The sequence below is a fragment of the Nipponia nippon genome, unplaced genomic scaffold (genome assembly GCF_047370975.1).
Source record: "Nipponia nippon isolate SJK-2023a ecotype South Korea unplaced genomic scaffold, ASM4737097v1 scaffold_2, whole genome shotgun sequence".
NCBI classification, from domain to species: domain Eukaryota; kingdom Metazoa; phylum Chordata; class Aves; order Pelecaniformes; family Threskiornithidae; genus Nipponia; species Nipponia nippon.
In genome coordinates this window covers 74,587,249-74,603,139 of record NW_028262336.1, presented here as the reverse complement: position 1 = coordinate 74,603,139, position 15,891 = coordinate 74,587,249, and the positions used below count along the sequence as shown (strand labels likewise).

Sequence of the window (15,891 nt, the reverse complement as noted above, 5' to 3'; positions counted from 1 at the left end):
GGTGTCACAGGAGCCCATCATTGAAAGTGTTCAAGGTCAGGTTGTACTGGGCTCTGAGCAGCCTGATCTAGTTAAAGACGTCCCTGCCCATTGCAGGAGGGCTGGACTAGATGACCTTTAAAGGTCCCTTCCAACCCAAACCATTCTATGATTCATACAATTACCTTTTGTAATTTAAATTTCAATTTAAATCAGCAACAGCTGTTTCCTTAACTTACTAAGTGGTACAGAATGCCACGTACAGAGGAAAAATTAGGCTACAAGACATTCATAATTAGTATGCTTTATAACTTAAATCTTTTTGTACCTCAGTTCACCATCTCTAAAACAAGGACAGTTATCATTACTTTCTCTCAGTAGAGTACTATGAAGAAGATTCATTGATAGTAGTGTATTATCTATATGTAGCATGGAAAGGAAGAGAAAAGCTCCTGACAAAACTGTGCCCAAGTCCAATTCTGGAAATCAGACTAATAATCACATATGACTCACTAGACAAAAAAAGATTTTCATTACTATTAGCAGACCCACATAGAAAACATGAAATTCTAACCTATCTTAACAATGCTTAACAATTCAACAGTTGGACTCAATGATCTTAAGGGTCTTTTCCAACCTTAATGATTCTATGATTCTATAATGAATACAGCATCTGTATTTTTCAATAAATTGTTTGTCTATATATTAATACATACACTAAGCAAAAAAAAAATTAAGTTCTCCAAACTTACCAAATTATATAAATTGCGTCTAATCTGCTGTATAACTCCAGGAAATGCAGGTTTTAGCAGTTCCTGATAGCTTGCAGGCCATGTGCTATAGCTGTGATCTTGTTCTATATTATTAACCCACTAAAACAAAAAAGGCAGCCATTTAAAAAACACACACCTAACATTGAGTAAAATATGTATGTATAATAAACATATTTTAAAACACATGGCAAGCCTGGAAAGAGTAAAATGTTTTATCATCTTTTTGAAATAACAGAAAATAGCTTCTAAAGTTAATATTTTTTTTCTTTTCAATCAAACTGTTCAGGGGTTTTTATTTGCAGTACGTAATAAAACTAATAATGGATGGAAAAGGAAAAAAAGACCATTTGTACTCTGTATCAGGATGTGAGTAAAACCATTTTTTCAAGTGCAGAAACTACTTTCACAATACAAAGGTCATAACAACATATCACACAGCTATGTGTGTAACACAGCATAACCATCCTGTAAGACAAATATAGTATATATCTATAAGCCGCAGCAGCACTTTAGATATATCAAAATAACTAATTAATATATGGCAAATTTGTTCTTCTACTGTTTTCTGTGCAAGCCTGTCTATACTTGGCAGACAGAAGAGTGAAATATGGTTCTTTCAGGTGAAGAAAATAAGTGTTCTAGTGCCTTTTGCACTGGCATATAACCTTTGTAATGAAAACTGTATACATTTTGAAGAAGGGAAAAAAAACAGAGTCATTGGACAATTAAATATTTTGTTTCTAAGTTGTCCACAATTCACTTATCATACTTGTAAAATACATTTAGCAGTCTTGCACAATACGAAGATATTATGTAGCTAGATTAATTACTGTAAAGTCAAATTCTACAGCTATGAGTGTGCAACTACTCTTAGATATGTTCCTCTTTTCTTTTAAACATCCTACATCTTAAAATTTTAATAAGGTATAGGCTAGAGAAAATGACTCCTAAAATATATCGAAGAAATATCACCCTCCAAAATATTTTAAACCGCTTACCGATATATGGTCTTATGCCTAGTATTTCAATTACACTGCAAAAAAAGATAGACTGTCTCATACATAGCATTATCAAATATGCAATACTTAAATAAATGTTTAATTACTTACTATTATCGAAGAGTGACGAATATCCAGCGCATAACTGTCATCGGTAGGATGTATATGCAACCTCATAAATTTACTCAGGATCTCCTCTTTGATTCCAAGTTCATGAAGACCATGCATCACTTTTCCTTCCAGTTTAAGAGTCTCTAAGATACTTTTTCAGAAAGACAAAATGCAAAATGTCTACATAGAACTCTCATTATGACATAAAAAGGAAAAACATTTCAAAGACTACTAATGTGAGGATTATTTTTAGTATTAAAAATAATTTTTATGTTCTCCTGCAGTCAAATGTTTAAAACAAAATCAATTAATAACACTATATGTCTCCAACTTATTCCAAAACAGAATTATAACAGATTATATAACTCTTTTGTTCATTCACATTTATTTTATGTGAAGGAATTTCATCCATCTTTAGTAAGACATGGCAGGACAAGAAAGTGGAAGGTTGCTTGCTGCATTGTCCTGGCTGAGGCAGAAACCCAAGCCAGGGGTACCCTAAGAGGAAGCTTTGCAAGTATGTAGAGAAGCAGGCAGCAAGCAATGGAGACACAGACGAGCTCTAAGTCTGCATCATGGCAGAACCCTGAAAACAGCACAGAGGAAACACACAGCTACACCTCTAGAAGAAGACTCTTTCCCAGAAGACCCAACAGAACTCTAGAACATTTGTTGCAATCTGAAAATTCTGTACGAGAATGGAAACAAACCTGAAGCACTCACCAGCAGAACACAGTAGGCAAGACTTTACAAATGTCTTTATTTTTGTCTTGCTTCATTTTGAATTTTCTCTATTCTGAAAGGTTTCTTCTAAAATATATTGAAATTAAACCTAGCACTAGCATTAAAAAGCACTATTAATATTTGCATCATTAACAAAAAAGATGCAAGTGACTCCATCTCAAAACTCTAAAAAAAAATAAAGTAAAAATTAAAGTATCTCAAAAAAATTAAGTAAAAATTGCAAGTATAAATGCTAAAACCAAGAAAGTTTAAGAATCTCCATGGAGGAGAAAAGAAGACATTTTGAGTTAAAAAACAGAAAAGAAAAAAATTGTAGACTCTGAAAAATCGTAGGAACATTAAAAAACCCTCAGCCTTAGCATCAGTAGATTTACTGACAGTTAGCAGGCCACCAAAGGCAATTTCGAAGTAGTCATGTCTGTCCTGCTGTTGACAACATACAGAAGAATGCAAGGGAAAATGTTTACAGTTTATGAATGCTTGCATAAAAGAGGCAAGTCACACGCCAAATAATTTCACTATAATTACACAAACTGGAAAAAGATTTCTTATATGAAAAAGCATATTAGTTCTGCATCAACAGAACTTATTATAAAAGGTGGCCAGACACAGACTCACAAACATGCCAAAAATAACCCAAGGTGCTGTGTATCTAAATTTAATGCCTGCAGATTTTTGTAATTTTTTAGAAGTAGGGATGTGAAAGCACTTAACTTACTTTTTATAAAGTGCTTTTCCCACCTTCTTACACATACATGTTGGGTTCCTTCCATTTCCAAACTAATTTTACATGGTGAGTCATAAAATTGTAAGCAAATTAGACAACATATTCCAAGAGAAAATGCTGTTTTCGACTACTTATACAAAGTTCATATTTAAAGCAAAACCACTGTAAACCAGTATTCCCTCTAGTGGAGCACCTCCTGGCCCCCAAAATGCAACAGATGAGATTATCTATCATCATGAGCACAACTTCTCTGGCATTATTAGTAATTCTGTAATCTTCAAACAAAATGTACCATCTTACCTAAAAGGATCATGAAAATCCAAGTCAACTTGAAGGCCATTTAGAAATAAACGTGCTTCTCCAGGTTGGATTCCAAGTATTTCATGAAAATGCTAAAAAGTAAAAAGTACTGCTAACTTATTTAGGTATATGTCAACACTAACACACATATATAAATATATATATATATATATATATAAATAAAAAAACCTTTGAAGTAATTCTGCAAAACAGACACATCAAATCTCTTCCACATAATTTCTTCTTTTAGCTGAGTGTTGTTGGTGAAAATATTGGTAACATACTTTTATGAGTGCTATTTAACACGCTTTCAATGTACAAATACATACGAAAATAGCTGGTAATTGCCCCCCAAACAATCTACAGTGCCCCTACCTGTGCAAGGTAGAGACAAGGACACTTTCTCAGTGTCTGCCAACAGAAAGTGAAAATACACACACATACAGAAACATGGGTTGTAAGTTTTTGAAAAATTACTCCTACATATCCATTCAACGAAGGGAGACCTTACATGTGTCCTTCACATCTCCACTTGAAACTAGCTTTCTCAATAGCTTAACATCTTTCACAACTCCAAAAAACGTGTAGTCACAATTGTTATGGGGAATTAGGAAAGACAGACTAGAAACATACAAACTCATTAACAAAGGGACCTTGGAAAAAACATAGGTCAGAAAGGGATAGCGTAGCATATCCTTGCTTTGCAAAGAAGAAAAAAAATCCACACTAAACAAATACAAGAGGAAGGAAGTATTTAGGGAGTAACGCATGCTTTATTTCAGAGAGCTGCGAGGCCCAACACTGTTCTATCTATGGTGGCTGTAGCAAGATAAGTAACAGGAGCAACAGCAGTAGTTTATTCCAACTCACCCCATGAGGAGCAGTCAGATTTCCAGATCTGTCTTAATTCCCAACAGAGAAAAGGGACAGCACAAAAAATATGCAGAAAAAAAAAGCAAGCTGAGAAAGATATATCTTTTTCCCATGTAGCTCCCACTTGCTGAACAAAATAAGTGTGAACCAAAAACGCACTTTGAAGAAAAGCACACTTAGAGCAAGCAACTCGGGCTGCGTATATTACTCCACTTATAAGCCTGTCACTGAATAAATGAGAGAAAAAATGGGAAAACATTGAAAGCGATATTATTTCTTTAAAGTAGTGTGGTTACTTTCATACAGTTAAACGTAAGTAAACTCAAAGCTAACTGGTTTGCGGCATTACAAGTGCAACCCCACAAAAATGAGACAACAGTTTACCTGAAGTTCTTTGTAATCCAACATATGTGCATATTACTCATCATTCATTGAAAAGGTACCATATTCCTTAGTCAATGTATAAACATTTTCACAACCCAAAGCAGAACAGAAATATGTAATGGCACCTAATACCAGCATATGAAAGGCAGGGCTCTCCATGAAGAAAAATGGAGCTGTGATAAGCCTGAGCCTAACAGAAAGAATTTTTATGAAAGTCCAAGACCTGTCTCGGCCTTGAAAAACAGCTTTTTAAATTTGTAAATTTAATTTATTCTAATGGTGTAACCTGAACTTCATAGCGCTTTCATTGCTTTTTTGTATGTAGATTTACAAAAGAGTAATATAATTACTTATGCTTGTTATAAAGTATCTAAATACATATATTCAAACTCAGATATAATGGGAAGAATATTGTGGATTTGGGAGGACTGCATCCCGCCAATGCGAAGAAATAACCAGAAAGACTTTTTTTTTTTTTTTTAAATGTAGTTAGCTATTATCTTCCATGAGAATTTTAGTAGGCACCTAAAAAAATGGATGTCAGTGGGTTTTCAAAAAAGAGCAGCATAAATGCATGGCAGTAAGTTTCCTGTGGTCAGGTAAAAGGAAAAACGAAAGAGAGAATTTAACTACTTTCCTAATTTATAAAACTCACTTTATTCCCAATCATATGCTCATATAAATTACAGAAATGGTTTTTTTTTTGTATGTCCCAAAACTTGGTACAGAAGTCCTTCTATCTTCTTTACAACTAACTGCTGCTTTGGATTACTCTGGCCCAAGTGCAGGACTTCATGTTGATCTTTGTTAAACCTCATGCAACCATTAAAACAAAAACTAGAAGTAGCGGCTGGTGTCCGACACATACATTTTTCCTGTCACAGCTTCACACAGAATTACACACCCTCCCAAGGTCTCACTCTACACATCCCTTCTAAGCAGCCAACATTCACACATGCCTGACAATGCCAACTGCCCTTGCAGCAGGTGAAATTTCTGATCATCTTACCTACACAGTTTGATCCTGAGACGCAACCAAAACAGGCAGATGGGACAAAATTAAACAGCCAGGCACACAGTGATGAGACTCCTCTGCACCAGGCAGAGAAGCACCCAAAGTCCTAGGTATACGTGGAATTTTTCTGTAGTTAGCAAATCCAACTTGGATTACAGTTTTAATATCAACGTTGTGCCACGAAGTACTGTGACCGCAGAAAAATCCCCCTTAATGCCACTGGACTCAAAGAGCAAACAATAAATATAAAGAGCATTACAGTCTCAAGAAATCTCACCAGCATCCTTCAGGGCTCTTCCACAGATCTTGTGAGACCAGCTAGAACAGGCCCCCTCCTTGAGGCACTGAAACCAGCATTTAGGATAAGAAATGTCTTACCACTACTGAAAGCTTACTGGTCATTCCTACAAGCCCAGATACTCATGTAAACAAATACTGAGAAAGACTGCAACTGGCTGATGCAGGTCATAAAAATCCTAACACTAACTAAAATGAATGCGATAACCATGAAAAAAATTATCAGCCACTGAGTATTGAAATGGGAGTATAAAAGTTTTTCAAATCCTTCAGTACCGCAGTAGGAAAAGAACTGAGCTGAATCAGAGCCGAGACTTGTCATATAATTTTGATGCTAGGCATTTGATTGTTCAGAAGAGCATCCATTTGCTGTAACAACTTTGATGGAAGGAGTATTTAGGCATCCAAGACTAGAATTTAACACTGATAATATTCATGTAGCATTTTCTTGCTAACCAGTCAGCAAATTATTGCACTGGAAGTTGTGAGTTGTGTTTAATGAGATTTAATTTTTTCTTTTATCTATAGCAGTTCTTTGTCTATTTCTTAGTTAGGTATCAATTCATTACACCTAAATCATCACATGCCTTTCAACTTTTAATACCTTTATTTCCTCCCGTTGCATTTCCTATTCAACTTTCATTATCTTGAGAGGGAATCATCCAGTTACACACAGCATGAGATCATATCTCTCCTGCTGCTAGATGGATGCACTGCAGTTCAAGAACGCACATGCCAATTTATTGTGCTCTAGCAGCAGTGTTCAGGAAGTTTCCCTACTTTCATTCAACAGATTTTAGCTTTTAGCTGTCTAAAGGCCTGGAGCCTTTAGACTGCAGGTAGGATGTAGTATGAAATCTAAACTTAGCATGATAGATGCCCAAGATCCTCTTATAGTTAATGTATTTAATACAGTCATGGAATCATAGGATTGATTCAGCTGACCAACCACATAGATATCCAGTATCATTTGTTTCAGGATAAGGCATCTTGGACTGGAAAGTACAGGTCCGGCAGAAGGGAGTGGATGTCCCAGTGGACGCATCTGTCAGACCTGTGTGGCTATCTTGGATAGCCTGCGGCATCTCAAACGACATCAGAAATTCAGGCAACTCAATCAGGCCCCTCAAAACAACCACTGAGTGAGCTAAATTGTTTTTGATGTCCGCTGACGACATCTTCATTGTCATAACAGGAGTTTAGATACCATATATATGTGCCTAAATACAGACATCTTCATTTCAAACCAAATCTTAGCTACTTTTCCTAATCCTTATATTTAGTAATAATACTCATTTTAATTCCTGATATACCTTTATTTTTTTGCATTTTTGGGTAGAGGAGTAGTTATTGATTAAGCAGTTGGTTTTGACTTTTGTGTTAACAGAGCTACAATTTGAGAAAGACATTGTAAAGACTTCATCAAGAAACAAGGGAAGTCCTGTTACCAACACTCATACTCTGGAGAAACTATGATCATCAGGGCTTTGTTTTGCTTTATCCTGACTATAACCGTAACAAAAAGATATAGGAAAAATCTGTATCTATCTCAACTGTATACAGAAAGCGGTGAAGCAGGGTGTAGGTACTGATTTGCTCCCTTGAGCAAAGACTATAGGACTTCTCACTAGTGCAAGAAACAAGAGGCCTGCATAATGTTGAGCCGACTCTAAGATCTCTGTGAAAACCCAAGAATCAAACATGCACCCTGCACACAAGAAAACTGAAGGACTCAAGAAGGTGAACTACTGGGATATGTGAAATGTATTCTCAATACACCAGTCCCACATGCAATCACCTACGGACAAAAAAAGCCCTATAGAATTGTTTGCACAACCGTTTAAAAGGACGTAACACTTGAGCCTGCCACTATTTGGGCAGGAAATACTCAAGACTGGAAAACCTTACATTAGCTTTGCATGGTGGAGAGCTCTAACACATCTACGTGAAACTTTTGCTACAATGGAGAGGACAAGCTCTTTATGAGAAGGCTGCATCAGTGCACCAGGGACATTGTTCACTTTCACTGTTTTGGAAGGTGGATGAAACTGGAAAGGCATTCTCCTGGAGATATTAGTCTTGTCAAGGCAAGAGGAAAAGGCCTGAATGGATACAAAGCAAAATGATATATGGAAATGTTGCAAAAGTACAGGAGTGCTATAGGTAAGAAATAAATCCCTTTCACTATGGTGGTTGATCAGTCTTAACACCATATGAAAATACATGTCCTGAAGATGAAGTACAGTGCTATGGATGTCGTTTCATGTGACCAGTCCTAAAAGCATGGTAGCTAACATTTAACACTCAACTTGAAAGAAAAACATCCAAACTCTGAACCGAGATGGAAAATATAACAGACGTCACGAACTTGACAAACGCAAAGTGGCATCTCAGGATACATCTCAGATTAGTCAAAATGACATGAACAATGACTCCTCATGTGACACTAGGCACAAAAGATGCAGTGCATCAAGGATGAAAATAAAACCACCATCTACCATAGACAACGTTCAAAATACCTTGCAGAACAGTTGCATGCATGAGTTTGAGAGTGTGGAAAGCTCAAAGCTAGCATGTGCTGACTGTAATATAAGCAGCAGGCCTAGATTCAACACCAAAGCTCTAAAAAAATTAACTGATACCTACTTTGCTTTCACAGCACACAGTTTATGACTGAACACAACACTCCATAAAAATTGTTTGTCCTTGCCTAATTCTGTAAAATCAAAAGAGGGAAGGGAAAAAGTACCAAGAACAGCTGAACGTGAAAAATTTGAATTGAGTATTTCAATGTTATTTATTTAGTAAAAGATGTTTAGAACAATTAGCTCTTTTTCTCTTATAGAAACCATGTGGAAGTTGCTACACTAATAAAAATCTTCAACTGTGATAGTAATCTCCAACAATATGATAGTAACTCAAATGTCCACTTGAAGAAATAAAAACAAACCTTCTGATTTTCTTCTATTTCATTTCGCATTTTCTTGTCTACAGGCATTCTGGTCAGTGATCTGTAAAAATAAAATATTGGTATCACTCAATCACTGTATTTATAAAAATGCATTAAATAATGTGAAACATGTATTTCAATACCATATCCAATGCACTGTAATTGAAGAATGCTGTAATTAAGACTTAAAAAGAAGAGTAATACAGTGTTATAAATATTATAAATATTTTATTTTCAAAACAAATATTTTGTTCTGTGTTACTCTAGTAAACCCAGGTTTCAAATTTATGCTACATTTTGTTGAAGTAATATAAGCATATTTTTTACCACTCAATTTTTCCTCTTGTTTTTTCTGGAAAATAGCATATATATTATAAAAAAGTAAGTCGTTTGATCATCTAAACTATTACATAAATAAATGCCATGTTTGTATATTTTAAGTTAATGTTAAGTAAAAGTATCTTATACTGTACTATGTGTTCACTAGTTTTGAAATAAAAATTGTAGAACAGAAAGCAAGAAACTATAAACATTTCTGTTGAAAGAGAAACATTGCTGATTAAGATTTTTAAAAAATATTAAAAGAAACTGTAAGTACAAAGAAAAGAGTATCTGAAGCCAAGCTTTAATTTGGAAAAATGGAGAAAGGTTAGGAAAAAACACTGTCAAGTCAGAAGTCTCAAAAGCTGACTATGTAGGAAACTCCTTTAAGGGACCTTCTACCAGCAGTAGACATAATTCAGGAACACTACAGAACTTTTCTCATTAAGAGAATATCTGTAATTGATGGGAATTATTACTGAGAATTTAGTCAGCCAATGAGCAAAACAGCTACTTAACAGAAGGACTTCATAGCAAGGTGGAAATTTAACGTGTGGCAGTACTACCACAAATATTCTGACTTCATAGTAATAGTTCTAGAGAGTCCTGAAGTAAAAAATACTTTAGGGAAAAAAAAGCTCTGATTTTTATCTTGCTAAACTCGAAATAAATAGTAGTAGGAATCAATGTTTATTCTGCATACACAGGTGATAAAAACTGCACAGATAAAAAGGATAACCTAAATCTTTCCAAATAGCTTAGAGTAGTAAGGCAGAAACATAAAAAAAAGAAGAATGTGAAACTAATAAAAAGGCAGAAAGCAGAAGACAAAGCTGGCCCAACGTTAGCAAGGAAGTAAAATATTTATCAACAAAAGGTAAGCTTTACTGATAGCTTTTTTGGTAATAAGAAAGCAATACATTAAAGGAACTAGCTCCTCGTCTATGCATGGCAGTTGACAATGCAGGATTCTAGGAAGATTTTAAGGAGTAAGTGTGGTCAATCCTCAAGAAGGACACCCTAGGAATTTGAGGTCACAAGTGTAAAAGACGGCTGTTCATTTTGAGTTTAGTCATTTGTTCAATTTGTTCAGAGCTTCACAAAGTTTTATGCGTGTTTTTCTAAATATTAAGTGCTAAGGACTCACTTTACTGTCTGAAAGTAAACAGATATTATTTATCATTCTACATGATGTAAGAATGTTCTTGTACGACCTTAAGGTTGTAATATTTTCTATCATATAATTTTATGCATCTTTATTCTTACCTGGAAGAACGTGTAGCTATGTAGTACTGCATATTGAGGGGAAAAAAGGAAACTTTTCACGTGTTGATAATGTTAACATTCATGAATGATAAATGAACAGCAAGAAACAGAGTATTATAATTCTTATTACTGCATTCTTAAATAACAGATAATTATGACACATATACAACAAAACAAAGATGAAAAATACCCTATAAAATGTATTATCAAAATGTCGCCATGACATGTATCAGTTGTTACACTGTCTACGTCTCCTGGCATTTTGCAAAATCTACCTCAAACTAACCTTTTCAACTGGAAATACTGAGACACAAAAATGCAGGTTATAAACTAGAAAGTGAAAGAAACTTCCAGAGGAATGGTATATTCATTTTTTTATGGTCTAAGGAACCCCTCCATTTTTAAAGAACTTACAATATTTATTTTTTATTTTCATAACTATAGTTCTAAAATTTTTATACAGCCTTTTCAAACCAAAATTTGCATAATTAAAAATGGTTGTTTTCATATCTATCTGTGTGAAATTTAAACAATTTTAAAATACTACTATTATAATGATAAGTTATCTATCTAAAGTGATGAAGCAGTATCTTTTAATTTCCTGTTTATTCTAGGGGTTTTTTTCCCAAACTAGTATTTTTGACTCAGCAGGTTAAGCATGATTAGATTATTAAGGAAAAATATTTTATGCACTGTTTTTACACAATGCCCCTTTGATTTAAGTTTGTTGTCAATGCAGACCTACTAACTTTAAATTATTTAAATATTTGTAATCACTCATGTTAAAAATAACATACTAGATTAGCATATCAGAATAAATCACACGGGACAGAACTGCAATTCCCCTTTTAATAATTCTAAAGTCTTCTTATACTTTTACTCACAAAAATAAAACGTTTGAAGAGGAGGTAAACTGTGCTCTAATGCCACAAATACACAGCAGGAGTCAGAGTGGGATGTAACAATTTAATGACTTTTTAAATCAATTATTTAAATGTCACCTTGCATACTTCAAACTGACTTTGTCCTGTCCTCTAAAGAACAGAGCTGGCCTTGTAGTTCAATATGATGTACATTTCCACTGTCTTCTAATGGAAAGCTGCATTTTCTGATTGCTAATCTAAGTGTAAACTTGTACCTTATTATTTCATAATAATTATGTTGCAGGCATTTAAAAAGTTATTTTTCTTCCTTGAAACAAGATGTTACAAAGGTAGTTTTTCCATTACAGCATAGATTTTCTCTAACAGAAAATCAGAGATGACAATGAAACACTGTGATAATCAAACAAGAATTGTAAAATGTGAAAGCACACTAAGAATCCTATTTAGCATCATATTTAATTCAGTAATTCAAGCAAATATTGCTCATAGGATTACATGAAGAACTTATCAAATATAAAGAAAAGCATTTCTCAATTACAATATAATTGGCTTACAGGAAGAGCAATTTTTAATATTAGTAGAGAGGAAAATATTATTCATTTATTTCATATTTATCTTGATCTTTTATTAAGTAATCTGTTATGGGAGACAGATCTTCCTCAGTAAGAACACTAACATACAGTAGCCGGGGCCCAATCTTGTCAGCAATGTTGTTCTTAGAACTAATGTGGGTGGATCCCATACTGAAATTTATTAATAGAATTTTGCTTTTTCCTACTGTGAGCAGAATTGCTATTAATTCAAACAGAATTTTCCACCTGGGAAAATATCACTCCAGTAAGAGCCAGGAGGGCTAGGCATTCCACCATAAGTGCCTGAACGATTAGGATGCCTTCCTTCATGGCATCCACATCAGATAGGAAACATTTAAGAGACTGATCATGAGCTCTCCCAGGAGCTACTTTCTACTGGAATCCATCTAGCAAGCTGTAAAACATGAATATCTGACTGCAGGATTTGGATATAAATCTGTATTACTGTCACTAAATCCAAATGCAAACTTAAAAACAGTATTTGAAAAACAAGATTAAATGTCATACCTGGCTCTTATTGGGAAGTTCTGAGCTATGTCTTTCATTACCTTTAAGGCATCATAAACAGGGGCAGACATAATTCGAGCAGCTGCTTGAAAACTAAGATCTGGAGAGAAAGAAAAAAAAAAAAATCACTGGAAATATTACTCTCAATACTGCCTACAATCAGAAAACTGTTCCATATACATACTGTCACTATTAACATTTTTTATGTTTCAATTATCCATTGTAAAAGATTATGAAGTAACATTATTAAGGTTGAAAAAACAGGCACTTAAAAGTTGGAAATACCAAATTCAGGCTTTCCTACAGAATTCTGCTCGGCTATCTTGAGCATACACATTGTACATGCAATTTCTAAGTTTACAAAAACACACAATTCATCACGTAGTATTATGCCAGTATCACAAGGGTATCATGCTCAAAACTAGATACACACAACCCACAGACACCCATAAGTGCAGTAAAGAATAAGATCTTCCTAGCTCCAGGACTGCAGAAGATTTTCAGAGAATAGATACATTAAATGTAGAAGGCTGTTATTGAGCATGAGGTGTACAATTTTCAAGAGTAGCAGCAATTTCACAGGAAGAGAAAATGGAGACTCATGAAAGAAAGGCTAATCTACTGTCAAATTTCACTTCTCCTAAGTGTCTAGCACAATTTTTAAAGGGATCTCATTTTTCTCTCCATGCTTTTTCTCAGAATGAAGTAAATTTTCATGTATCAGGACAGTTTATAATTCATTTGCCTATCCACTGGAAAAACAATTCAGTTAGCCTTCTCTGGTGCCTAAATTGGGTGTGACAAATCTTGGCACATGAGACTAGGGAAAACCCAATTTTGGTACCAACAGGGTAAGGCAATAATATACTAGGTGCTTCCATGTACTTTGGATACAGTCTGCCTAACTACCTCAGGGCAATGATGCTTCTTCCTCATAATCTGCTATTAAGACATCTGAGCAGAAACTGATGACCCCGGGTTATTCAGTTTGAGGAAAGCTGATGCCACATATAGTAAAAAGTGCTGGGCAGAAAGTCATAGAGGTTGCTGCCTAGTAGAACTTTGCACCATCTTTTTGAAGCAATTAGGAATTAAAAAAAAAAAAAAAAAGGCTGGAGAAAAGTGAATAGCACAGAAACATTCCCAGTTTAGCCTGACAAGGTATACCTTGGCTAGAAAAAAAGGTGAGTGTGAGAGGTGGAATGTTAACTTGGTATTTCTTAATACTTTTAATAAAAAGTATAAAGAGATCACTGTTTTCAAAAAGAACATTCAGATCCCTTTCAACAGCCACATAAGCTGTGATCAGGTGAAGCAATACCCAATTGCTGCTCCTGCGAGAGTGATGCCTCACCTGCTGTGCACTTAGGACATACACTTAAAATCCTTCATAAATTGTTAACCGTTTCCATTTTATGCTGAACAGCTAGAGTACGAATATCTAAATCCCACTGAGGCAAACTGACGTGTCTTTTTATCTTCTTGGTTGTCTCTGGTAAGGGACTGTCATTTACAGACCACCCCCCCTTGCAGCACCCTAACACAGCTGAGAGAGCAGTATAGGGCACCCTGGGGAAAAGATGCTCTCAAAGTACGCTTTGAAAGCTAACGAAGCACTAGAGATCAAGAGGCTGTTCACACAGATAAAAGAATGAGTCATTAAAGGGAATACCACACTGGTCCTCTGTGCATCATTTTTCACTATGAATAGTAAACCTAATTACTTACCTAAAACAAAGGCTCTTGAAAGACAACTCTTGAATGGTGTTTAGGGTCATTTATAAATAGAAGTATGCCCTATAGCTGAAGGAGTTTTGGTTAAATTTAGTTAAGTTTTTACTTGGAAGCTAATTAAAGGAAATCAGAGTAGCTGAGCCATTAACTCAGCCACTATAATTAGTCATTAAGAACGAACTAGAGAAAGCAGCCAGTCGTGTCAGGAGTAAGAGTATCAAAACAACTGCACCATAAAAAGAGGGGGCTGAAGACCCCCTGTCTGAAAAGGCCCTGAATGTCCTTATCACAAGCCAGTACCAGTCTTCCTGGCACTGAACAAACAGCATCCCAATGCTTAATTACTTTCAACACTGTATGAACTGGTTTCTTGGGGAGCAGCACCAATTTCATTTTTTATTTATACAGCCATGACACCACAGAAAAGACCACCACTAAATAGACACCTTGTAGTGGCTTTTGAAGATAGACATTAAAGGGATCAAAGTTTCATAGCTGCTTCTGCTTGATCATCAACAGAGTGGTATTCAATCATGTAAAAAAAAAAATTAAACAGACAAAAAGAGAATTTTCTTTTTATTTGCACAGTAGATTTCTCAGGAGAACTGAAATGCAATGTTTTCCAAATTTTTTTAAATATTGGACCAAGATAAATCCTGCAGCTGAAGGGGGTTCATTGATAAAAGACTGCAAGTGAACTACAAGTATCTCAAATAGCTAGTTTCAGACTGGATACTGCTAGCAAGCTCCAGTCAAGGTCCAAAAAGAAACTGAAGTTCAGATGATTGCTCAGTCTCCTTCACTGCACTAGTATAAAAGCAAATCAGTTTTGATCAGGTTGCCCTCTACAACTGAAGAATGTGACAGGCAAAATTTAGTTGCCTAAACTTAAGTGTCATGACATTTTAGGGACCTATTTTACAGTGATTTATAATTCCATTCAAGCTACAGAATGTCCTGCAAGTCATCAGCACAGAAGCTGTTTAGAAATCAACTTCTACGTATTTGTTCTCCTTTTCCACAGGAAAGCTTTTAAAAGCATGTTCTTTCATTTGATGTCACATTAAAAAAATGTATCAATGTGAACTCCAGTACACTGATAAAAGTTAGAATTTATAAGTTAAATAAAACAAACTGCCTTAACCTGTGTTTCGTCCCAACTCAAGAGTCATGTCAAAATGATATTTTTGCCTGACCTCTCTAAAAAAATACCTGAAACTAAATTTAACATCCAAGGTAACACATCAGGCAGAAAACCAGGCAATATAACCAGGCAATCATAACCAGTTATGACTGTTCATCTTACAAAATGACTTCAATGCTTTAATTTCTAGCATATAATACTGGGACAAGATACCAACACATTCTTTTTAAATACTTGATGTAATATTGCCTTTTTATGAAACCATATGTCTCTTTTTAAAAGAGGCTTTTA

The 15,891-nt window shown here is 35.0% G+C and overlaps 1 protein-coding gene across 3 annotated transcripts in view; it reads right to left on the bottom strand.

Moving 5' to 3' along the window:
• The window catches only part of UGGT2 (UDP-glucose glycoprotein glucosyltransferase 2), a 93,462-nt gene that overhangs the window by 57,444 nt on the left and 20,127 nt on the right, over window positions 1-15,891 (bottom strand). For all 3 annotated transcript variants that reach the window (XM_009467060.2, XM_087759588.1, XM_087759589.1), the window contains 5 exons: window positions 12,723-12,822; window positions 9,152-9,212; window positions 3,633-3,724; window positions 1,862-2,012; window positions 732-851 (listed from right to left, as the gene is read on the bottom strand). In XM_009467060.2, the coding sequence (XP_009465335.2) occupies window positions 732-851; window positions 1,862-2,012; window positions 3,633-3,724; window positions 9,152-9,212; window positions 12,723-12,822 (524 nt within the window). The remainder of the gene's footprint in view (window positions 1-731; window positions 852-1,861; window positions 2,013-3,632; window positions 3,725-9,151; window positions 9,213-12,722; window positions 12,823-15,891) is intronic.